Raw genomic sequence first — 25018 nt, 5'->3', positions numbered from 1 at the left:
TCGTCTGAGCTTAGTGTACCACTAGGTAATGCATCTGAGCAGATTCCCTGGAGAACCCTTGGTCGGTGCCAATGGTCAAGCACTGCCTGAAGAGACACGCCCAGTGCCTGTGTTTTGTGCACCGGCCATCTGGTCTGCTCTTGGTCCTTTCATCTGGAATGAACCTGCTCTCTGTGATCAGGCCACCCATTAGGCCCACTTCCTCCATCATGTTCCAAGCCAATTCTAAAAAGGCTTAATTTCACTGATAAACTAACTGGTCTCCTGTAGCAGGATACTTATTCTGCTACATTGTATTTGCAGAGGAGCTCGGTGATTAGGCAGCAGGAGAGGAGGTGGAGCTGGAAGAGAAAGAGAGGAAGGGAAGGGGAGAAATAGAGGAAGAGGAGGGGAGAAGAAGGAGGCTATCGGCCATGGAGAACCACAGATGGGTCGAAAACTATCTTGGGTAGCAACTTCTATCAAAAGGTTAGATATCGGGTAACAACTCTAATTGTGTGGGCATCTTATTGATTGAGCATTCTTAATATATAAATCCTTTAGATAATCATTAAGCTTTAAGAGTCTCATTTCTACCAGGTACTTCAAGGATGGAAGATATTGTCTGGGGTTCAGCTGAGCTTTGTGAATGCAGCGTGGGGGATTGGCAGAGCCATCCCCCATGCTGGCATCTCGCTGGTGCCCCCGGGCACCGTTTCCTAAATATCATCCCTACAGTCTCCAATTTTCTTCTCATAAGCTCGCCAAAGAAAGGGGGCTAGGGAGGCCAAGCACTGTGGTACACAACTGTTACTAGCACTCAGGAGGCTGAGGCAGGAGGACCGCAAGGCTAACAAGGTCCAGAGCAGCCAAAGCTACATGAAACCCTGTCTGAAAACCAAAAGGGGTGCCAGAGTTAAAATAAGCAGTGAGTGCTCATCCCAAAGGCTGCAGTGAACACATCTCATTAGAACATTTGCAAAGTGTCAAAATTTTACAACATACAAACATACACACACACACACACACACACACACACACACACACACACACACACACACACACACTGAAACACACACATTTCAGGGCCAGCGAGATTGCCCAGAGAGGGGTTGGGAAGATGGCTCGCTCAGTGGTTGTTAAGAGCACTGGCTGCTCTTCCAGAGGTCCTGAGTTTAATTCGCAGCAACCACATGGTGGCTCACAACCATCTGTAATGGGATCTGATGCCCTCTTCTGGTGTGTCTGAAGACAGCTACAGTGTACTCATATAAATAAAAATAAATAAATCTTAAAAAAAAAAAAAAAAAAAAAAAAAAAGATGGCCCAGAGAATAAAGGAGACGCCACCAAGCCTTTGACCTGAGTCTGATCCCCAGGACACATGTGACATAAGACAGACACTGATTCCCAAAAGCTGTCCCCTGATTGCCATGCACACACTATGGCAACACCTGTACATACACACCTAGACACAAAATAAATGTAATGCCATCTTACAGATTTCACATGACAAAGTGTTTGTAGCCCATCTGGCCTTCCTCTCTCAATTTCTTCCACGGCAACCATCATTTCATCATCCTCCCTCTTTTGAGCTGGCTTTAAATGTTTCTTGGAGACATATCAAGCAGCTGAAGACCATGTTTCAGGATACCGACTGAATTCTTTCCTTACCCAGTTAGCATGGATGAAAATATCACCAACTGCTGTGGCAGATGTGAGGAAGGAAATAGTCACTCCAAGTCATTTTGTTAAAAATATTTATTTTAAAAAAATACAATTGTTGTCTGTATCTAGTTGCACATATACCTATTGATAGATCTCGATAGCTCTGGACCTCCAGAGTGCTTTCTCAAAGCCAGCTTCCCACATACAAGCAAATCCCTCTGTCAGTTCTTACATAAAAGTTTTAAAAACTGCATCATTTTCTTAAAATACACATGATCTTTATAGAAGTTAACAATGCTTTTGCATAAAGCTTAGAAGCAACAAAGAAAGGACCCCTGATGGGTTACTCGAGGCGGTCCCTTGCAATGCCTGAAAATGGCACCCAGCAAACCGCCATCTTTTCTTTAAACAGCAGTGCATCAGAAAGCCCTCAAAGTGTGCATGCATCCTCTGCCCCATCTCCCTTAACTTCATGGCATTTGTCACCTAAAGGCAGAATTCAAGATTCTGCACTGGCTTCACCAACCTTAAAGCAACACCTCTTTGTCTCTACAGTTAAGTGCTACTGGGTAGCTAGCTGAGATGACCATTCTGTCCAGCTGTGAGAACAACTAATGTTAATTTTAAGGACTGTTAGCAGTTACCATCTTAATTGCTTTTTCAGAAAAGAACAAAGAGACTGGAATACTTTGCAGGTCTCCTTAGTGTAAACTAAACTAACCTGAGACATATCATTAGTGGCACCCTGAAAGCTGTTTGCACCTGTCTAACAATCTACTTATACCAAGTGGTGACACTGAGTAACAGGAGATGCAGACAGAGTTCAATCCAATAAGTAAGGGTGCACACCCAGACAGTGGCTCCTCTGAGGGGCTGAGTAACTCTGTCAGTCCTTTTTACCACCCATCCCAAACTCACACACAGGAACCTGCTTCTCCTCTTCCTGTGCAGACACTGGTGTATATACCCTGCAATGACTCCATGGCAGACACATGCTTTTACTAAATTAGAGATTAACTGAATAAGAAAGTTTGTTCTTTAATGTTATTTACCCGTTAAACCCTGTTCACGCCTTACAGTGCATCAACAGCCAGGTTCACTGTGACTCAACCTCCTAGCACACATGTAAAGTAACCTGTGGTTACTTCCCATTCATCACAATTTTATTTTCTTTTTTCTCCCGAGACTGGGTCTTTTACCTCAGGCTGGCCCTGAACTTGCCAAGGATAAACACCTTGAATTTCTTGATCACCCTGCTTCTAAATTTCTAGTTGGAAGATTACAGGTTTGAGCCACACTCCTGGTTTATGTAGTAATGGGACTCAAACCATGGGCTAGTATGCTAAGGCAGCCACTCTACCAACCGACCTAAATAAACCTTTAGTTTAGTAGGCTCTTTTAAAGAAGGAAGTTCTGATAGGACTCATGATAAATTATCGGGTTGCTCTGAAATACAAACTTAAGCCAGATGTGGTGGCGTGTGTCTGTAGTCCTAGCTATGCAGAAGGCTGATACATGAAGAACAGTTTAAAGCCGGTCTGAACAACACAAGACCCAGCTCATAAAAACAAAACCTACTTAAAGAAAAAAAAAAGGGGGGGGGGGAAGAGTCCAATTTGATCATTTTGGTGAGTAAAGGGAACAATTCTAAGAAACTCGTTTTAACCCAAAATTTTATGCTTAGAATAATCAGTAGTAAAATGAACTAAAGCATCTTAATAATAATAATTTAAAAAAGGTGGTTTGTGTTTAATGTGTGCAGATGCCTGTGGAAGCCAGAAGAGGGTGCTAGACCCTTTAGCACGAGAACCACAGGCAGTTTTGAGCCAATTCTGTTCCTCTGAAAGACCACCAAGTGCTCTGAACCAGCAAACCTCTTAAATGTAGTTTTAGACAGGCTCTCATGTAGCTCAGGTTGCCTCACCCTCACTATGCAGCAGCCAAGGATGGTCCTGAAAGCTACAGCCCTCCTTCCTGTACCTTCCACTCTTCAGGACTACAGGCACATGCTACCAGTCCCACAGAGTTACCAGTCCCACAGAGTTTTACGTTCAGTCTTTCCGATCCACAAAGACACACGAAACTGCAGGAGCAAAGGGAAGAACGTCAGTCATACCTGCAGCAGGTCTCCACGACCCAAGCATCCTGCGTGCGTTTTCTGCATACATTTATATTTTAGCTGATCTCTGTAATGTTCAACAGAGAGGACTGAACCATGCTATTCTATCACATATGCCAGCAATGGCAGTGTCAAATGCTGTCAAACAAAGGCCACTGGTAATACTGTCCTCAAAGCAAACAATGAAATGTCTCAGAAGGGACTGTGTCCCCTGTGTAACAGAAATAAGCAACAAAGGAAAATAACACAAGTTGTTAGCAATTGTATACTTTTCAAATTTATAGTGCAATCTACCAACTGTAAATCATCTTCTAAAACTATACATTTCTACAAAGCACACTAGTAAGAGATCTTGAGTCATTTACATCCTAGCTCCAAGAGGCTGCCTCATGGAGGCTGGAAGGGAGACTTGTCAGGTGATCCAATGCTCCCTTCTCCAAACACTAAGTTCTCAAAACTAGAAATGAGAAAACCGTATTTCCCTGACCATCAGTATCCTAAAGCTGAAATCTAACAAAATAACCAGTAAGTGCTTCCAGTTTTTAAGAACAAAACCAGCTGGGTGTGGTGTTGCACACCTTTAATCCCAGAACTCAGGGGCAGAAGCAGGAAGATCTATGTGAGTTCAAGGCCAGCCTCTTCCACATAGCAAGTTTCTCAGAGCTACAAAGTGAGACCCTGTCTCAAAAACTAACAAACAAAAACACAAACAAACGGCACTAATACAGATGCCAAGAAAGTGCCAAGTGATTTAATAGCAGTTCACAGAAGTCCCAGGCCTGAAGCTGGCAGAGCAAATGCTTCTTCTATTGACAGAACCTCTGGAGCAGCTGCCAGACACTCCATCTCCCCCTTAGCCTATCAAGAAGATTCCAGGCTATGTGAGCACAGTTCGTAATTCCTACAAATCAGTGGGTTTACTAAGGTGGGAACAAGGCAAAGATGAGACCATTCTTCCTGACCCCCTTTGAGGTTTCTGCTAATGCTGTGCATATATGTTTTAAAGGATGCATTGTCCCAACAAGCCAGAAGCCTTATACACTAGACACCGCCTGGGGACTTCCCAAACATCCCAGAAGCAACTTTACATGAAAGCAAACAGAATGCAAAGAGTTGTAGGCAAGATGTCTTTATGCTTAATATGTGAAAAGAAGAGAGGAAGATGAGTCTAAGCACTGAGTCCTACCAAGTCGGTAATTTGTCTTTAAGGCCTATGATTCCATATAAATCTGCATTTAAAACTGAACAAGGCACTGTCTTTAAGTGACACCTACAGATGGGTTTTCTTTCTTAGGTTTAGAACAAATAGATTAAGTCATTTTAAGGGATGAATATGCCTCCCTCTGAAGAAGATTCACATACTGTGGGTCAACATGGCAGTATATACAGAGATGCATGCAACCAATACCTCAGGAGGACTTAATATGCTCGATTCCAACTTAAGTACTTCAAAGTCAAGCTAACTTCATGAAACTTCCCCGTGTGCATTACACGTAACATTCAAGAGACTGTAATCTCTAGGAATTTTCTGTTTAAAGGTGTCATTTAAGATTATGGGGGGAGGTGTTGCTAAGGGTATAACCCAGTGGTGGTCACACATGAGGCCCCTGGTTCTGTCCCCAGCACCACAGGAGCAAGTCAAATCATGGTAGCAGGCAGCTACTCTCCCACAAGCCACTCTCTCAGCGCCTAAGAAGCCCCTTCTCTCTGGCAAGCTGGGCTACTTGGCACACTCTGTCCCAGCCGAGCAAAGCAGCTTGAAGCTTCAGGTGGAGCACTCGATGCACTTACAGATGGCATCTGCTGTGTTTACAGGTAAAAACATGACTCTGATAGCGACAAGTTCCACAGAGCACGAGATGCACCATCACCCGTAAGCATCCCCCTCCACAACGCAAACTGCAGCTCCTGTAAGTAGTTCTAATAATCTAAGAGAAATAATGGGGTGGTCCTAGCTCTGAAAACAGCAGGCCCAGAAGACTAACAGAAAGCTTGCCACAGAAGCCAGCCTCTGGGAGAGTTATCTTCCAGAAGAAACAGCATGTGTGTTCTTCCCAGCACCGTGTGTTGAACACTTAGCTGCTCAAATCCATTTTAGAAACCCTCAGACAACAGAGGTCAGCGTCAACAGTTTAGTCTTACTGGTTTGGAAATTCATTCTGTGCCCAGGTTTCTGCACAGGTCTGAACTTGTCTCTACAAAGAATTCCAAGACAAAGAATGCCATGGTGGCACAACTCCCAGTTTTTGGCACAGGCAAATGACACATATGTAGTAAACAAGTGATAGTCAGAACAAGCCATCCAGTAAACCAGTCCTTCAGATGCTTAAAAGTCCTGAATGAAAGCCAGAACAAAGAGCCCTTTATAATCCAGTGAGAAAGCTGAAGCCGGTATTTATTTTAGTGTAAAGTAACTTGATAGAATTATGAAGATGTTTGTAAATATAACATAAGGCCACAAGAAGTTTGTAAGAAGACTATAAAAATAAACATGTCACTCGTATGTAATACAGACATGAAAGGTAACAGGCTGTCCAGAGATGCAGGAAGTCTAGAAAGCATTCAGGCATGAATCCCCATGAGAAAGAAAATTAATAGAAAATTTGAAAAACTGTGACAAAGCTCCCAGAGACGCTCAAGGCGTTTTTAGAATTCTTCCACACCTCACTTTGCCAAATATATATTCATTCTCTCTCTCTCTCTCTCTCTCTCTCTCTCTCTCTCTCTCTCTCTCTCTCACACACACACACACACACACACACACACACACACACACAAACACACACATACACACATGCCTACACCTGTATTTTTGGGAATCAAACAAGCAATTCCATGTTGTCAGTGATTTAGGACAGTGTTTGCTTCTAGGTGTGGAGCCACGTTCTAGGATGCAGGAAGGACTGAGGACTGAGTGCTACCCAGCATATATTTCTTATGCTAACCCTTCCCATTTTGAATGTTAGCCTGTGCATGTCACTTTAATAAAGTAATACGGATCAATTTTTAAGACAAATTTCTATGTTGAAAAACTTTAGCTGTGTCAAACACAGCAGGTCACATTCATAATCTCAGTACTTGGGATGCCAAGGCAGGAAGACTGCCAAGAGTTTGAGGCCAGCCTAAACTACAGATCCAGTCTCAGAAATTAAAAAAAAGAAAAGAAAAGAAAAGGAAAGGAAAGAAACAAAGAAACAACGAAACCTTTCCTGATCAAGGTGTGTGTTCAAGATTGACTGCTCTGCAGTTTCACTGAGGGGCTCTATGGGACTTTCACAATGTTAAAATAGGAGGCCACAGTAACACACTCAAGTACTGCAACTCACACGGCGAAAGATCAAGGTAGCTCTTGTCAACAGGTGGCACCGTGCCACAACGCCAAGCCTCTGGTGTACCTGCCAGCCTCTCCTGCCTTTTTTTGATTTCTAAGATGGTATGTAAATCCACAAGGAATTTTCCAGTTTACGAAGAAAAGTCCAGTACTCCATACAAGTTCATGGACTTACTTTCCCTACAAATTTGAAGAACAGCCAGACCCAGTGGCACACACACTTACAAATGCCAGCATTTGGGATTCAGTTCATAGCCAGGTTGGGTGACAGAAAAATCCTATCTCAAAAACAAAAATAAAAACAAAAAAACACAGTGGAAAAAAATTATACTTATATTCTAACTGTTAAAATGTGAAGGAAAATAAATTCAACTCAATGAAGTGCTGGCCTTTTGAAGGCTTCAAGATTCTATTATATACTTTTCTAACTTCTACCCTTATTCAAACACACAGACTATGCCACAGAACTGTAACAACACAATAATACTATGAGAAGTCACTAAAAGATTACTTAAACTTGACATTTTAATTTTGTATTTTAAAAACACCAGCATGAGTAAAAGTACAGTTTAAGTGAAAACCCACCTAGGGATGCAGACACAGGGGTGTGGCACTGCTCTGAGCTGCTGCGCACAGCCTGCTTAGCTCTGCTCAGTGGATTCAAACCTACCATGGGACCAATGGACATCCAAGGGAACAGGCAGACCCTCCAACCCAGGCCTTTGTAGGACCACCCTGAGACCCCAACTCTCACGCCTTCAATCACTGAGCTAAGCAGAGATGCCTCAGAAGGTGTCTCAAACTCTGACAGCCTGCTCATTCCCCTGCCTCAGGCTACTGATGCCCAGCACCGTTTTCCCTAGCAAGGTGAGACTGGTGGTGCACACCAGAGGTGAGCTGAAGGTACAGCATCTCTCCCTGAATACATCTGTTGATGCTGAGAATTCTATGGCTAATCAAACCAACACAAAGCTCAGACTTTTTCAGGAAGGAGGTAGTCTACAGATAGAAATGTCTGCTTCACACACACACAGCAAGGTCATATACCAACTTTTTAAAAAAGGACACACATGCATACAGACCAAGCACATGCTTCTGCAAATTCATTCATATCAAGAAGGCAGGTCCATCCAACCCCATAAGGCCTCATGGTTTCTTACAAAGTTGCTGAGTTTTGTTTGTTTGTTTGTTTTGTTTTTGAGACATGGTCTCCTGTAGTCTAAACTAGTCTCAAACTTACTATGTAGCTGAGGCTAGCCCTTGACTCTTGACCCTCCAGCTTCCATTTCCCACATGCTGGGATTACAGACCTGTGCTACCACACCTGGCCTGAGTTTAAATGGTGCCCTCGGACCCAAGGCAGCTCTGTGCTAAGACAGTAAATTACCAAATATTTCATCTGTGAAAACAAAGCAATGGCTTTTCTCCTTTAACTCAAGAAGATAAAAATATTTTTATGGTTTCAGAATTTCAAACATTTAGTTAGGTCATCTATCAATACTTACTTAGTTTACACAATATTAACCCACTAAATTACTACAAAGTGCTGCTGAGTGTAAGTCCAAATATGCATGCAAACTAGATAATGCACCATGGGAAAAAAAGCCCATTACAGTGCCTGTTCCCATCACTCTAAACACCACTTCTCAACACTACTATTGCACATCCTGGGAACAGAACTTTTAGACAACCACAAATGAATCAGTAATAGGTCTCCAGCTGCCCCTCTAAAAGGCACTGCTGTCCTCCCTAGCCAGCACACACGTCCATACATAAGTGTCTCTGCACTGGACAGCCAATGCTATGCAGCTAAAAAGATGCCACCAGGTATCAGTGTCATTCTGAGCCCACAAGCCCCTCCTTCATGCCACTCAGGTCACGTCTAGGGTTTAATGGACAGGAGGAAGAACGTGTAATTTAATTTAGTTCTGGACTTTAGAGTCAATGTTTTCAAGATTCCACTGTGAAATTAGCATCAATTCCAGATCAATGTATCTGTACACATCTGGCTCTGTCTTACCACACAGTATTTCATAATATGTAGATGAAGGCCCCTACTTCTCATTTTAATAACCAAATTCCTATGTATGAGAATGGTCAGATGCAATCTGATCTTCCATTGGAAAGAAATAACCACGTCTGCATCTCCAACTAACTAGTTAAGTTTCACTTTGGATTTCACCTTCCTGATTACAACAAAACACTGCTTCATCCTCTGACTTTAGATTTAAAAGAAAGTATCATGTTAAGTGCATAGCAGAAGTGGACAAAATTGGCAAGAAGAAAAGGGGCCTGTCACTCTGGGGGTCTTCTAGCCGGCAAACACCCCACCTCCTGCCTCAGGGTATTTCACTGAACCTTTTTGGTTGCTTGCGATTTTCAATTTTCAAACCACAACTCTACTCTCCTGAAAAAGCACCATTTGCATGCTGTGTTGCAGGGATAGAGAACCACGCCACTCAAAGCACATACCAGAGATCTGTGCTCACAGCATGATCTCCTATCCTCGCAGTATGTGCCAAGACCCACATTAAAACAGAGCTTTCAAAGTCTTGTGTTAAAATAGCTCAGGGCCTAGTGACAGTTTCAGACATAATCATGGGTACAGATGGCGGAAATCTGCTCAGGTAAGTGCAAATAAGATGCCTTTCTGTGGAACTGTCACATGAGAGCTCACAGTAAAACAGAGCCCCAGCGTGGCCACTCCTAAGGTCTCTCCCACTGCTGATAAACAGCTACCTTCAGACATTCAACAGAGCATACTCACTACTAAATATACTACTAGTTTCCTTTAGTATTTTTGTCTTTTTGAGACACATACATATAGCCCAGGCTGGCCCTCCATCCTTGGTGTCCTCCTCCAGCCTCAGCTTCCCAAGTGTTAAGACTGCAGAAGTGGGCCATCATACATAGCTAACAAGTATTTCTTTAAGTAACAGATTCTAAGCATACATTTTTCCCCTGGCCAAAGAAGGTTCCTAACATTCAGGACAGTGACTTTGTTCTGTGACTCTCTTGAGAAACACAGCTGCTGAACCCCAACAGACCAATGTTTTTTTTTTTCACAAAGCTGAAAAACAAAACAAAACAAAACAAAAAAAACCCAGCAACACCAACCAAAAAAAAAAAAAAAAAAAAAAAAAACCACCTTTTAAAAAAAGAAGTGAGATGTGAGATGGAGTTTGAACTCCATTTAAGGCATTTTTTTTGTACAGTCCAACTTTTGAGAGTCCTCGAAAGGCTTGTCAACAGGCAGTGGGAAAATCACAACAGTCTCTCATGAGCACTGCAGAACTATCCCTCACTTCGAACCGAGTCCTGGTGGATGTCTATTTCCTAGTTCCTTGGTCTCTTAGTCCACAACTGCACTGGTTATGTCTTCTGTAGGTCTGGAGAAAACGGGCCCGGGGTGGAAGGTCCATCCAGGCCAGACAGAGCGAATGGTCCGTGACTGTTGAGTACGGAAGGAAACTGAGAAGGAAACAAATGCAGATTAGCAACCAGTCCTAATGTCTCCTTCCACTTTCCGTCCCTCCTCTCCCCAGGGCAGAACACAGGACACTTCAAGACAAAGGCAGTGACTGGACCATGGAAGCCTGTGATGTATTTCTGGTTTTGTTTACAGTATCATATGTGGGTGGGGTCGCCACGGCAAGGCAGCGCTCTCCCCTCACCTTTACGTGGGTTCCGCCCATCAAGCAGACTGTCAGACTCACACAGCAAGTGCTTCACCCACTGTGCTGTCTCCAAGGCCCAAAATATTGTCATAGCAAAAACAAACAAAATTTCATTGTCCTCTAAGAAGCTATCTACAACTGGTAGCTGCTGGCAAAGGGAAAATCGGTTTTCTCCATGAACTGTCCCTGGGTTCATCAACTGTACTCCAGGGTAGCCCCGTGTCCAAGAGTAGCTGGCCAACAGACAGACTCCATGTTCCAGAGAGGCACAAGTGCTCCAGGGCCCTCATCCTAGACAACAGCTGCCCGTGCTCCCTGAGAGCACCTGCAGAGGAGCCAGCTCCAGACTACAGTTCTAGGAACATCATTAGGAATGGCTTAAAGTTTCAGATCACTCTAACGCTCCATTTCTTTCTTTCTTTCTTTTTTTTTTTTTTTTTTTTTTTTTTTTGGTTTTTCAAGACAGGGTTTCTCTGTATAGCCTTGGCTGTCCTGGAACTCACTCGGTAGACCAGGCTGGCCTCGAACTCAGAAATCCGCCTGCCTCTGCCTCCCAGGTGCTGGGTAACGCTCCATTTCTTCAGGGGAAAATCACGCCCCACATAGGAAAAGTAAAGCTGTAACATGGGACTCTCCTAACATCTTGGTGGGGATACAAAGTTCATCTCCTAAACTTTGTATATAAAATGCTGGTATCTGGCTGGCTCAGCAGGAGAAGGCTGACAAGTATCAACTGTGAGAGGTAACCGTTAACAATATTCTCAAGACTTCCTTCTTTTAAAAAAAAAAAAAATGTAGGAGCTGGAGAGATGGCTCAGCGTGTAAGAACACTATCTGCTCTTCTAGAGGTCTTGAGTTCAATTCCCAGCAACCACATGGTGGCTCCTAACTATCTATACTGGGATCTGATGGTCTCTTCTGGCATGCAGGTATACATGTAGACAGAGCACTAATATTTAAAAATAAACAAGTAAATCTTTTTAAAAAGGTAATTAAAAGAGGGAACCTACAAACAAATAATTAAAGAGAGAAAAGCAATGGGCGGCATCATCCCCTCGGATGTGTGCACCAGTCATGCAGCACACAGTTCCAGCAAGGGTCCTAGAAGATAATGAAGCTGAAACTTTCTATCAACAAAACAGTCTAATAACATGACAGCTATCAGAGTCTGAGTACAACATCTTCCTTGGGTGTTTGTGTAAATAGTCGATTGTAGTGCTACTTGTGCAAAAGCACAGCCCACAGAGTTACATACAGCACCTACCACCAGTAATGGAGAGTGTCACTGGCTTATATACTTACCAATTATTATTATTATTATTATTATTATTATTATTATTATAGTAGATGTATCCTCTTACCATCAGGAGCCTTAGACAGGCATCTCCTGTTCCCACTTTGTTTTTAGACAGGGTCACACTGTAAGTTAGGTGGGCCTGTAACTATGTACCTCAAACTCACTGCTATCCTATCCCAGTCTCCTCAGTGCTGGGATTGCAGGTGTGAGGGGCTATCTCCAGCAGTATTTCTCATCTTGCATAACAGGCTAGACCATCATGTTTGCATAAGCACATGACGACATAAACCAGAACTCATTTACTGATTCCCTTCTCAAAACATGCTCCCATCAACGGGAGAACACCTGCCATGCAAGTGCGGGAGCGGACACTGAGAATGACAAAGATTAGGCAGGAAAAGAAGAGTGGGAAATTAACCAAAACTAAGTATCATAAAATTCTTAATGGAGCCAGACTAGCACACACCATTAATCCCAGAAGTTGGGAGGCAGAGGCAGGAGGATCTCTGTGAGTTTGAGGCCAGCCTGGTCTACATAGTGAGTTCCAGGACAGCCAGAGCTACACAGAGAAACCCTGTCTCGGAAAACAAAAAAAAAACCCAAAAAAAACAAAACAAAACAAAACAAAAAAAAAACCCAAAAAAAAACAAAAACAAACAAACAAACAAACAAACAAAGGCAGAGGATGGGGAACAGTGCTGAGAGATACTGTCTTCTCAAAATGACACGGTGCTGAATTCATACACTCACTGCAGCTGTCATTACTCATGCAAGATCACGCAAAGTCAAGCAAGTCAACATTCCAGCACGAATAGGGAAGGACCACATGAAGCCCCATCCTAGCTGAGGAGCTACGATAGCTAATAGCTGCTGACTGAGGCGGAGTCATTCTTTTCAGGGGTATAGTCCCATACTTACTCATGTACAGGCAAGTAACCCTAACCCCAGGCCCAAAAATAAGACATGAAAGTAGGAGGAGGAAGCAGTAAAGCAGGGGACGAAGGGTTCTGAAGACAACAGGAGAGAGAGAAACAAGGAGAACAGGTTGTGTGTATGTGTAGGTATGGAATTCTATTCAAAATGCACTAAATGTATCCTCATCGTGGCCCTGTGTGTGCATGCATTCGTGTACGTACACAGACTGTCCGACTTATAGTCATTTGATTTCACATAGTACAAAAAAAGTCATATGCATTCAGCAGACGCTGTGCCTTGAACATCAGTGTTTTCCTGGGCTAGCAATATGCAGTATGAATGTTTCTTGCCATGCTGGGCAGCAACTGAGAGTGACAGGCCCCAGTCACCCACTGCACCAAAGGAGCAACCAGTGCCCCTTGGTGGACTATGAAACATTCATCAAATGGGAGGTATGTGACAATGACACTGGACAGCGGGCTTTCACCTCTGCCCATTTCCACATTTAACATTCCCCCATTACAGGTATTTACCTGGAAAAGCGTATTAGCACCTTGCAGTCTGGCTGGGCTCAGGGGAGCAAACGGGCTGAGAGTGCTCCAAAAGTGGATGCTGGAGAGCAAGGGGCTCGGAGTCAGCAGGATGGGTGTCTGCAACACACAAGAAGATCGCTCATGGACTTGCCAGGATCGTGCTCCATCCTTCCACAGATACAAACAGACCCATACACTATCACCTCCTCCCCAGATGTCTCTACGGCTGAAATTTTATCATAAGGAAAAGCTCAGAAATTATTTTATAATCTAGGAAATATAGGGGTCACAATAATCACTTTATAACCAAATTTTTATAGGGTCTTAGCACACCTAAATCCAGGTACTACAGAGTACCAGCTGAGTACCTATAATGTCAGACCATCTGGGGTGGTCTTATTCAAGTGCTGTCCAAGGGGAGCAAGTTAATACCTAACGTAACTAGATAAGCTGACTACAAAGGCCACATCATCCCTCCTCTCAAGGTTCTCGGTCCCTTCTGTTTTCTCCTGATAGCAACAGATTGAAGGGAGGAGATAGAACACTGTGCAAATCAATGAGTTCTGCTTTATCTAGAGAGGGTCTCACGTAGCCCAGGCTAGTCTCAAACTGGCTATGTAGGTCAAGGATGACCCGGATGACCTTTAACTTTTGATCTGCCTGCCTCTACCTCCTGAGTGCTGGGATTCCTGGTGTGCGGACCCCATGCTTGGCTTACACAATGTTAGGGGTGAAATCTAGGGCTCTGTACATGCTAGGAAGCACCCTACCACCTGACTTATATCATCCGTCTAAGAACAAGGAATTAAAAGATGAAACATCAAATCCCAGCATTTGGGAGGCAGAGGCAGGCGGATTTCTAAGTTCAAGGCCAGCCTGGTCTACAGAGTGCATTCCAGGACAGCCAGGGCTACACAGAGAAACCCTGTCTTGAAAAACAAAAAAAAGAAAGAAAGAAAGAAAAAAGAAACATCAAATCTCTATTGTTTTGAAGATTCTAATTAAGGTAAAAAAAAAATTGAGTTTCCCAGGTTTACATATAATCTTTCTAAGACAAACTTAATTAACAGAAATTGAATCTTGCAGGTATAAATTCTAGATACGGCTTAAAGGGTTAATGAATGCAGTCGCAGTTAAGAGAAAGAGCAAGCTACCTGTGAAAAGAGTGCTGGTGTAAGAGACGCTGTTGGGAGAGATGGGCTTAAGATCCCCAAGGGGCTGGGGTCACTGCCTGTGACCACAAGGGCAGGCGTCAGTTCTAACCCTTTGGGTTTCTTGGATCTTGATGAGTTATTTGTTTTGTCCTTTTCTGGAAAAGCTGAATCCTCATTTTTAGGCTCCAGTGACAAGTTCTCTGGAAGTTCCATTGGCTGAGAAGCCACTGACTCAATGTCTGTGTCAATGTCTGGGTTCGAACTCAGTGGTGGAGAAGGTGTCCTGGGAGGCTCCTTTGGAGGAAGGGGTATGGATGGAACTGAAGGAGTGGGGTTAAAGGTGGTAGCCAGAATGGATACAGAGGCTGGGGCTTCCAGGGAAGGTAGTGTGGGAGAGACCAGTGTCTCCAAAGCTTGGATAGTTTCTTCAGAAGACGGAGAAATACTAGGGCTTGTTGAGAAGGCAACGGCAACAGGCTCGATGGACGGCTTTTTGGCAGGTGTTGTCACAAATTTGATCACGGACGGTGCTGGCTCCTGAGCTTTCTTCTCTGCTAGTTTTTCCGCTGGATTCTCTATCTTTATTGACTTGAAAAGCTTCTTATTGGAGGTGTTCAGAGAGTTGAGAGTAAATGAGGAATACAAACCAGAGTGTATGTAGTCATTGCGACTAGATGTCTTGGTTCCAGACGGAGGGGGCCTCTCCTTTCCTCCACACTCAGCATCTTTGGAACTGCTGGCTTCAATGGAATTTAAAGTTTCACAGTCTCCCTCAATCCTGCCTACCGTCAGTGGATCCATTTTCAAAATCTCTGGATAGGAGACAAACTTGTACACAAACTTCTGACCATTCACTTTTTTAATGATGTTCTGTAGACAGAGAAGATAAGCACCTTATACTTTCATATAAATTACCTCTCGTAGTTCATGAAAAAGGGGACCCAGTTCCCTCAAATAAGGCAAGTGCTCTATTTGAGCTAGGCATAGCTTTTAAACGTCAAAAGCATCTACACTCATCAACCCAGATCAAACAGTCCTTGTTCAGAGAAATTAAAGCAGTTCAAAGCCTCATTAGCAATGGACTAAGATATCGCATAAAAGCTGAGACTGTAATTGTTTGATGCTCTCAACCAAATACCTGTATTATATCAGAACTCACCGAACTGCAATCTTAGACAGTCCCACTGGCATAAGCTATAAGCATTCCGAGGAAGCTAAAGGGGTCTCAGAGCATGACAGCTGTGAGGTTCCTACTTCCTTCAACTGATTCTGACCTTGGGAAAGCTGGTAAGATCAACTTCTGAGAGTTACAGGAGACAGACAGCTTGGATTCTAATTCTAAGTCTATACTTTGGAGATGTTTATTTTCTCCAGTGCCCAAGTAAATATTCAAAGTCATAAAATACTAAAAGATGTAATTTTGGGTTGAGGAGATGGCTTAGCAGGTAAGGGTATTATCTATGTAAGGCTGAAGAATCATGTCTGACCTCCAGAATGTAAAAAAAAAACTGCATGTTGTAGCACAGCCAGGCAATCCCAGCACTCCTGCAGAGATGGGAGGCAGAGACAGGAGAACCGCCAGCAGACTTGCAGGTCAGCTAGCCTGGAATATGCAGTTCAGTAGCAGAAACAAGAGATCCTGCTTCAACAAGTACAATGGGAAGTGAGAGCACACCCTCAAAAGCTATCCTCTGGAGGACTGGAGAGGCAGCTTAATAGATAAGACCACAGGCTGCTACAGGTAGGTGTGGTGGCACACACACCTTTAGCCCTGGTATTCAGGAGGTAGACACAGGTGGATCTCCTAAGTTCGAAACCAGCTAAGTCTACACAGAGAGATTCAGAACTGCCAGGACCCTGCCTCAAAATGAATGAGTGAATGAATAAGTAAGGTGTTGGCTGCTCTATCAGAGGACGTGGGTTTGATTCTCAGCACCCATGATAGCTTAAAACCATCAATAACTTCAGTTCTAAGGGATCTGACATCCTCTTCTGGCCTCCTTGGGTAATAGGCACACAAGTGTCACATAGACGCGCATGCAGGCCAAACACTAATGCATCTAAATGTATCTTTAAAAAACAAAACACTTGTCCCAGACCTTCACAGATGTGCCATGGCACAAGTGTGGACTCTCTCCTTTACACACGTAACACAAGTTTAAGTATAATTTAAACTAAGAAATCAACTCTAGCTGGGCAGTGATAGTACATGCCTTTAATCCCTGAACTTGAGGGGCAGAAGCAGGTTTTTTGAGGCTAGCCTGGTCTATGGAGCTAGTTCCAGGGTAGCTAGGACTATACAATAGAACCCTGTCTCCAAAAAAAAAAAAAAAAAAAAAAAAAAAAAAAAAAAAAAAAAGGAAAAAGAGGAAGAAGAGGAGAAAAGAAGAGTGGGAGGAAGAGGAAGAAATAATCAACTCAATTTTAAATGGTTACTCTTGCTGATCTAGAACCCATGGCAATCCTTTTGCCTCAGCCTCTTAAGTGCTGAGTTACAGGTGAGCCACCATACCTGGGGCAGGCAAGAGCTATTTCTTAAAGGTACTAATTTGTGTTCCTTAGGCTAAACTAAACAAATAATTCAATCTACAAGTATATATGATGAAATTTTTTATGTGCATAGATGTATGTGGGTTTCCCATGTGAGAACGCAGGTGTGTGCCTGTGTATGCATGGCAGGTCAAAAGCCACCAAGAGCTGTTGTCCTCAATTAGGGTTGTCAATTTATATAGACTGGCTAGAAGCCCCAGGGATTCTCCTCTCTCTCCTGCCCATCACTAGGATACAGGCACACCGTATCTGGCTTTGTACACGGTTGCTGGGCAGCACTTGTCTGGTCATCATGCTTGTACTGTAAGCACTTTACTAACTGGGCCATCTTCCCAGCTCCTACTGTCTAGCTTCACATTTGGTAAGTCATCAACTTCTGGTCATCCTGCCTATACCTCCTCAGTGTTAGGATTACAGGCTTGTGTCACAGCACCCAGTTTATGCTGTGTCAGAGATTGAGCCCAGGGCTTCATGCATGTCAGCAAGCAGCCTACCAACTGAATTGCATCCCTAAACGACAATCTTTAAAGTAAATTATGATATATATATAGGAGTATTCATTCTCAAGCATCTCCAATTTCCTTCTTTGTATTCCAATCTTAAAACTTTTCTCTTTAAAGAATATCTAAGGGGCTAGAGAGATGGCTCAGTGGTTAAGAGCATGAACCCTCAGTTCCCAGCACCCATGTCAGGTGGCTAGCAACTGTTTGTAACTCCAGGTCTAAGGGAGGGGGTGACGCCCTCTTCTGGCACCTGAAGCCACTGTATCCACGACACAGACATCCATGGAGGTAAAAACACCCACACATGTAAAATAAAATCGAGTACATCCAGCGAGGTCACTCAGCAGGTTAAGGTGCTTGCCACCAAACCTGACCACCTGAGTTTGATCCCTGGAATCCATATGAGAGGAGAGAAGCAGCTCTCAAGTTGTCCTCTGACTTCCACATGTGCATGTGCACCACTAAATACAGCATCAAACAACTTGTAAACAGTTTGTAGAAATCCAGCCAGAGGCACTGAGGCTGCTAAACAAACTGGACTAAACAGACCACATTAGTACTCAGCACCTCAGCAGAGACAGAGACTCAGTCTTGTTCTGAGGTTCTCTGCAGAGCACCAGGGTCAGGGCAAGTATCTTACCTTTACGTAGTAGTACCTCAGGGCTCGGCTGAGTTTATCATAATTCATATTAGGCTTGTTCTTACGAATCCCCCAAAGACGAGCCACCTCCTCCGCCTGCAGAAGCTTGAACTCCCCATTGTTAGATGTCCAGCAGATCATGTGCTCATTCTGAGGCTCCTGCAGGAGCTGGAGAAGGAACTGCCACAGAGTGATGGCACTGTCCATAGCAATGGGCTGAAAGAGTAGAGAGAGGTGAGACGTAAGTGTTCCAGGTGCCCTGCACAACACTCCTGCAAGATACAAACTATTCCACCATCATTACACACACCAAAAAAGGAGATCACTAAAGGGCTAATAGCTTGTCCAAGGATACACAGCAAATGCTAACACCGAGACTTAAGCCTAAGCCACCTGAATCCAGAGTCCACACTCTCCCATTTGGTATGCTACCAAGGTTTTGTTTTGACAGTGCTTCCTGTGTGGCCTCAGCTGGCTTTGAACTCACGGTTTTCCTGCTTCAGCCAGCCAAGAACTGGGATTACAACTGTGTACCACTATGACCAGCTCCCTTAAGGAAATCTTTTTTTTTTTTTTTTTAATTTGAAATTATGTGTCTGAGTGTTCATTTTTGGATATGAAAGTGGTGGCCACAGGGGCCACAAGAGGGTGTCATGTCCCCCAAGCTGGAGTGCTAGACATGAATGTTGGGAACCAAACTTGGGTCCCAAGAACAGTAAAATACTCTTAACTGTTGGCCATTTCTCCAGCCTCAGAAGTCTGAAGCATGGCTGGGTTTGTCTCAGCAGTGAACACCTGTGCACGCCTGAGGCCTTTGGGTTCCACCTCCAGCACCTTAAACAGCAGGCAGCTTCAAACAAAATAAAGCTAGTTCCACAAATGATAGGAGTGAGCTAAGGATTGGAAGTCAACAGAGGGTCAGTTCTTAACTTTCACCTGAAAGTCTTATTATCATCACGTTTTCTTAGAAAACCACCAGGTCAACGCACAGCTAAACGAGCCCACTGTGCTTCACTGACCAGACGTGCGTCTCGGGGTGGCCAGGAGGCTGACGTGGAGGGAACAATTTGTTCCTAGTCCAACCGGTATTTCTCCTCCAAACAGTTAAGCATCATAGCAAGGTAGGTTACAGACAAATTGGCAGCACTGAAAATTCAACAAATGCTCCCCAATTCAGTCTGCAATTCTGTTACTGTTGCAGTCTACAGTCTCAGAACAAGAACAGAAGGAAAATTCTTCAATATTTGGCTCTTCCTATTCCAGCCAGAGTTTCCCATACCAGTTCCAGCAAGCCTGCCACTAGAGCTGGCTAAGCCTGTGCTGTGGGACTGTCCAGAGCACTGGAGCTGGTCCAGTAGTACCGGCACCCTGGCGTCCACCTACTAGACATTAGTACCCTTGCCGCTGAGACTGTCTCTGCAGTCAAATCATCCCAGCTGACAACCACTCTGCCAGGTAGCACACAACAAGGTAGTGCTGTCTCAGAGACATTTTCCTCACAGAACTTCACAAGAAGAATTCAAATGGCAGCTCTGACTGAATCAACATGTTTGTTTATATGTGACAAAGTGACTGAATACCTTCCATTAAAAAACAAAATCAGGACCAGGTGGCAGTGGTGCACACATTCAGTCCCCAATATCTGGGAGGCAGAGGTAGGCAGATCTCTGTGAGTTCAAGGCCAGCCTGGTCTACAGAGTGAGGATACCCAGGACTGTCACACAGAAAAACCCTGTCGTGAAAAATCAAGATTAGTGCTGGAGAGATGGCTCAGCAGTTAAGAGCACCAACTGCTCTTCCAGAGGTCCTGAGTTCAATTCCCAGCAACCACATGGTGATTCACAACCATCTGTAACGGGGTCTGGTGCCCTCTTCTGGTGTGTATGAAGAGAGCAATAGTTGTACACTCATATGCATAAAATAAATAAATAAATAAAAAGAAAAACCAGATTAATTAATTAATTAAAATCAGAAAACACCCCCTTTCTCTAGGAATGAAATCCCAGTGGGTCAGATGAAGGTTTGAAGATAAGTCAATTCTACTAAAACACTACAAAGACAGGCAAATTAGACTATATCAAAATTTTAAATCGTGCTGTGAATATCAGCAAGCAAGAAGACAATTCCCTTTGAATGTTCTAACCCCAAAACCCTCTCAAAAAATCATGTGTCATAAAATGTACTTGTACCCCGAGTAGGTAAATAACTCTTATAGCATAAAAAGAAAAGGCAGGCACAGGTATCTCTCCAGAGAAAAGCTGGAAATAGTCAGTAAGCACACAGAAAGATCTCCCCGACATTCATAAGGAACAGAACTTGAAAACAAGCAGAAACACCACATGACTATTTTAAGCAGAGAGAGCAACAATAAGCTGACAAAGACAGAAACTGAAACTCACACTTTACTGGTAGAAAATTTCAATGCAATACCTCTACAGCCCCATTTACCATGTGACCAGGTACACACCTAGATAATGGAAGCATGTCCACAGAAGAACTGCATGGTGACACATGCCTTTAATTCCAGGACTAGGAGGCCAAGGCTGGCAGAGTTCTATGAGCATAATGAAGCCTGGTCAACACAGCAAGTTCCAAGCCAGCCAGAAACACACTGCAAAACTCTGTCTCAAAACAATAAACCACACCAGGAATGTCCATAGCAAAATTATCATAAAACCTAAGAGTGGAATCGATTCAAATGTCATCCAACTTATGAATGGAATATAAACTACAGTACACTCACAATGGAATGTTATTCAGCCATTAAAAGAAATCAAGATGGACAGAAAGATGGCTCAGTTATTAAAGCATTTGCATACAAGCAGAGGACCTAGTTCAAATGCCCAGAATCTCCACAGGGCAGTAACGAACACCTTTAACACCAGCGCCCCAAAGAGATGTGAGGTGCACAGGGGGTGCCCGGCAGCTCAGAGGCAGCTGGCTGGAGCAGACAGACACAGCAGAAGGTGAGGACTAACACCTGGGACATCATGCTGTACATACATGCACACACGCCCACACAGACACAATCACGGACACACACCCACATGGACAGAGACATGGACACACACACATCCACTCTTTAACAAAAAGGAATTAAGTTCTGAGGCAACACACATGAACCTTGAAAACATGACAAAAGTAGAAGCGTTAGCTGCAGCTTTACCCACAAAGGGACAGGAAATGCTCAGATCCGACCGTCTATAGACTTTTGAGCCAGCTGAGGTAGAGACATCAGCAGAAGGAGCAGAAAAAACTGGCGAAGGAAACCAATGACCACAGGGTTTCCTTTGGGGTGGCTGAAAACATTCTCAACTAAGATTGTAGTGACTCCATTCTGTATACACCACAACACACTCACCTCCATGTTCTCGGAAGGTGATGTGAGACATCAATGAAGATGTCTAAGACAAACAAGCCTAACATAACTGAGTTACACAACTCAGGCATGAGAAAACTAAGCCTAACAACCTATGACTCAGAGGGCAGATCAGTGAGCACCAGCTAGGAAACTGTTTGGGTTTCCAGAATTTCTCTCAGGCATGAAAATACCCTCCAGTCATCTTTAGTTACCACTTGTGACACTGTCTGTACAGACTCTGTGATCCAAAGGCAGAGACAGTAAAATAAGAGATGCCTCCCAGTCGGAGCTGATGGTGAAACTGCAGGAATCCTAGGCCCCTTCAGTCACCCACTCCTCTGCCCAGGAAAAAAACCTCTTCTCTGCCCAGCAAGAGTGCTGCCAACATTAAACACCAGAGACTGAGTGACAACAATCCACAAAGAGCTCCTCTTGTCCTAAGTAACCAACTCACTAGACATCTTTCCCACAGCTTCACTTAAGCTGAGTTAAAATAGTGTTTATCATCTCTAGTGAATGTGTCGGGGGAGGGGCAATCCCCGGCACTGTTGTGTTTACACCAAACTTTTTTCCTGATGATGTCTATTCTCATGACAAGTTTCTCCAACTTTGGCAATTACATCCTAGTGCAGCCTGTTAACTCCAGGAACTAGGAGCCTAAGGGAAGAACACATTTCAGACATTACCTTCACATCAGGAATGTCTGCAAGAGCCTTAGCTGGTAGAACCTGCCTTTAATTCCAGTACTCAGGAGGCAGAGGCAGGAAGATCTCTGTGAGTCCAAGCCAGCATGTTCCAGGGCATCCGTCTATTACAATAAACTTGTATGTCTCAGCACTTAGGAAGCAGAAAATCGAGAGATCAAGGCCACCCTGACCTCTATGAGACCATGCCTCAAAAAAAAAAAAAAAAAAAAAACAAACAAAAAAAACAAAACAAAACAAAAAAAACACACCACCAAAAATTAGTTGTGCTAAGGATCAAATCCAAGGTCTCACATAGTAACTGTGGGCTCTACTACTGAAATACAACCTTCAACCCATGACTCAATTTCTTTGTCAGGTTACTCTTTCAAAGAACTTCTACAGATACCATTGAAACTCTTCATTTCAGCTCCTACAAGTGAACCTCAATGATATCCTCAACTATGACAGAGAACACGGTGGCACACACCTTTATCCCAGCACTGAGGCAAAGGCAGTTCGATCTGAGTGCCAGGCCGGCTAGGGCTACATGAGATACTTGAGACCCTCCCACCCAAAAAGTACAGGAGCCAAGTAGAAGTGAAACAGTCGGGGGCATGCCTATAACCCATCAACAGCGAGGAACAAGACAGACACCGTACAGGTACAAAAACAGAGACACTAAGTACTAACAATTACAGCTTCAAAAGGTTCTTTAGGAGCATAATGGAGGCAGACTTAAATGGACCCAAATGATGGTATCTGATCGTTGACAGGTTAAATGCTGGAAAAGGTTTAACCCTCAAAGACCAATCTCCAAGCTACACTGAAAGAGAGGGTTTCAGGTGCTGGAGAGCAGCTCTGTGGTAGAGTGCTTGTCTTGTCTAGCATGCTTGAGAACACAGGTTAGAGGGCCAGCACTGAATCTAGGGGAAGAGAACTGCTGCTACCTTTCTCAAAGAAGTGGGAGGGGAGGAAGACCAGGGGAGCCTGGAGTGCAGATCAGCTGGTGAACACCTGCTGCAGACCCTGGTTTTGATACCTAGCACAAGAAGGAAGGGCAGGAGGAAGAAAGGAACAGTGAAAGCCACAAGAAGATATTAAATGTATTTTTCCTTTTTGTGCTGGTGACTGAACACAGTACTCTGCCTCAAATATTAAACGGTATCCCAAAACTTAAAACGGTATTTCCCAAAAAAACGTAATAAACTCCACGTAAGCAGGTTCCATTTTAAAGTAAAACCAAGGATAAAAGAGCAAAGAGTTCCTACAAGGAAAAGTTGGATCATACTTTATGTTTAACAAAAACACCACTCCTAACCGGAAATACAGAAGCTCCACGTTCTGTACATGGGAGAGAAGAGCTCTGACCCTAGAACGACACATCGTTCTTGTCGATCCTAGAATGACAGTCGTTCTGCTGAAAGAATCTTAAATGACCTAACCTGCAAACTGCATCGGCTCGAGAAAAAAAACAAAACAAAACAAAACAAAACAAAAAAAACAACTGTGTCTTCTGAGTTCACCCAACAATTTCCCCTTCTTGCCGATGCCCGTTAAGATTCCTCCCCCCCAAAGACGTTTCCAATGCTTTTCCGAGGAAAAGCTTGCCACAGTTGTACAGGAAGCAAGGAGGACTGCTGAAAAGTAGAGAACGAAAAAACCTGTGGCCGGATGGACAGCGAGTTTGGGGTTAGGGAAGAAAGCAGCGTGAGGCCGCGCGCCCCGAGATCAAAGTGCGGGGAGACGCAAACCTCCGGCCCGTGGGCGAGCCAAGAAAGCACTTTCACTTTCCAACTTCCTGCCACTACGACAAGTTAAAACTGTCCCCCTCCGCCCCACCCAGGCAACAAAAACCGCTGCCACCTTCCGCCCAAGGGGCTTCGCAAGACCCACCGTGGTGCGGGAAGGGCGGAGGGGGCGCTCCGGCGAGCACCTGAGCTCCGCGGAGCTGCTCCCAAGCAGAGCGCGCCAGCAGGCTCCGCCCTCCCATCAGGCCCCGCCCTCCCGCCTCCAAGCTCCGCCCCTCCCGCCGCCAGTTGCACTTCCTGCCGCACCCGCAACCTCCGCCCGGCCCGCGCCGAATCAGGCTGCGGGGCGGTGGTGCGAGACCCCGACGGGGCGTGGGTGTGCAGCTCACCAGGCAGGACACAGGAATCCTTCTCGGGCTTGAACGCGGTGCTAGACTCTGTCGCCGACCGCTCCTCACAATAGGAACTCAAAGACAGCGCGGCAAACAGCGGGGACCCCCGCGCCGGGGCCCGAGAAGGCGGCGGCGGCCGAGCGGAGCCTGCTGCGTGCCTGCAGCCGCCCGCATCTCCCGCTGCCGCAGGTCTCGAGCCCCGCCCTCCGCCCTCGCACACGCGGCCGGGACGGCGATATGGCTAGTTAAGCTGCCACTCGCCGTGCGTGCGCTCGACGCTCTTCTCTACGGCCGCCGTCCCCCGTCGTTCCGCGGCCTCCGCCACTCTCAAACCCCCCCGGCAGTGCCGGGGCCCTTCCTCGACGCCGAAGCCTCGCGTCACTTCCGGGGGAGGGGCCGGGTCTCTCCAGTGTTTTGTTTCTGGCCCGGGGTTCCCGTACGTATCCTATTAATCCGTCCGGTGTAC

The 25018-nt window shown here is 44.7% G+C and overlaps 2 protein-coding genes across 8 annotated transcripts in view; one reads left to right on the top strand and one right to left on the bottom strand.

The window, feature by feature from the left end:
• Slc60a1 (solute carrier family 60 member 1) overlaps positions 1–15321 on the top strand; it is a 47540-nt gene extending 32219 nt beyond the window's left edge. For 2 of the 3 annotated variants that reach the window (XM_034513208.3, XM_076941146.1), the window contains exon 10: positions 5581–6579. In XM_034513208.3, coding sequence (XP_034369099.1) covers positions 5581–5642 — 62 coding nt within the window. In that variant the 3' untranslated portion in view covers positions 5643–6579. Of the gene's footprint in view, positions 1–5580; positions 6580–10641 lie in introns of those variants that run through there. The other variant, XM_076941145.1, reaches the window with a different exon arrangement.
• Positions 1722–24908, bottom strand: Elk4 (ETS transcription factor ELK4). 5 transcript variants are annotated; one of them, XM_034513278.2, is made up of 5 exons: positions 24550–24908; positions 18366–18581; positions 14673–15542; positions 13519–13635; positions 1722–10567 (listed from the first exon to the last, which is right to left on the bottom strand). In XM_034513278.2, exons 2-5 carry the CDS (start codon positions 18570–18572, stop codon positions 10469–10471), a joined length of 1293 nt encoding a protein of 430 aa, XP_034369169.1. In that variant the 5' UTR covers positions 18573–18581; positions 24550–24908; the 3' UTR covers positions 1722–10468. The 5 variants fall into 5 exon arrangements, with proteins under 5 accessions (XP_034369169.1, XP_076797262.1, XP_076797264.1 ...); XM_076941147.1 differs by lacking the exon at positions 24550–24908 and adding an exon at positions 24306–24419; XM_076941149.1 differs by lacking the exon at positions 24550–24908 and adding an exon at positions 23855–24141.
• Positions 24909–25018: the final 110 nt, after the last annotated feature.

This window comes from Arvicanthis niloticus, chromosome 10 (assembly GCF_011762505.2).
Source record: "Arvicanthis niloticus isolate mArvNil1 chromosome 10, mArvNil1.pat.X, whole genome shotgun sequence".
In the NCBI taxonomy this organism is placed as follows: domain Eukaryota; kingdom Metazoa; phylum Chordata; class Mammalia; order Rodentia; family Muridae; genus Arvicanthis; species Arvicanthis niloticus.
Note: the sequence above shows the minus strand (reverse complement) of the source record. Positions and strands in the feature narration are given on the sequence as shown.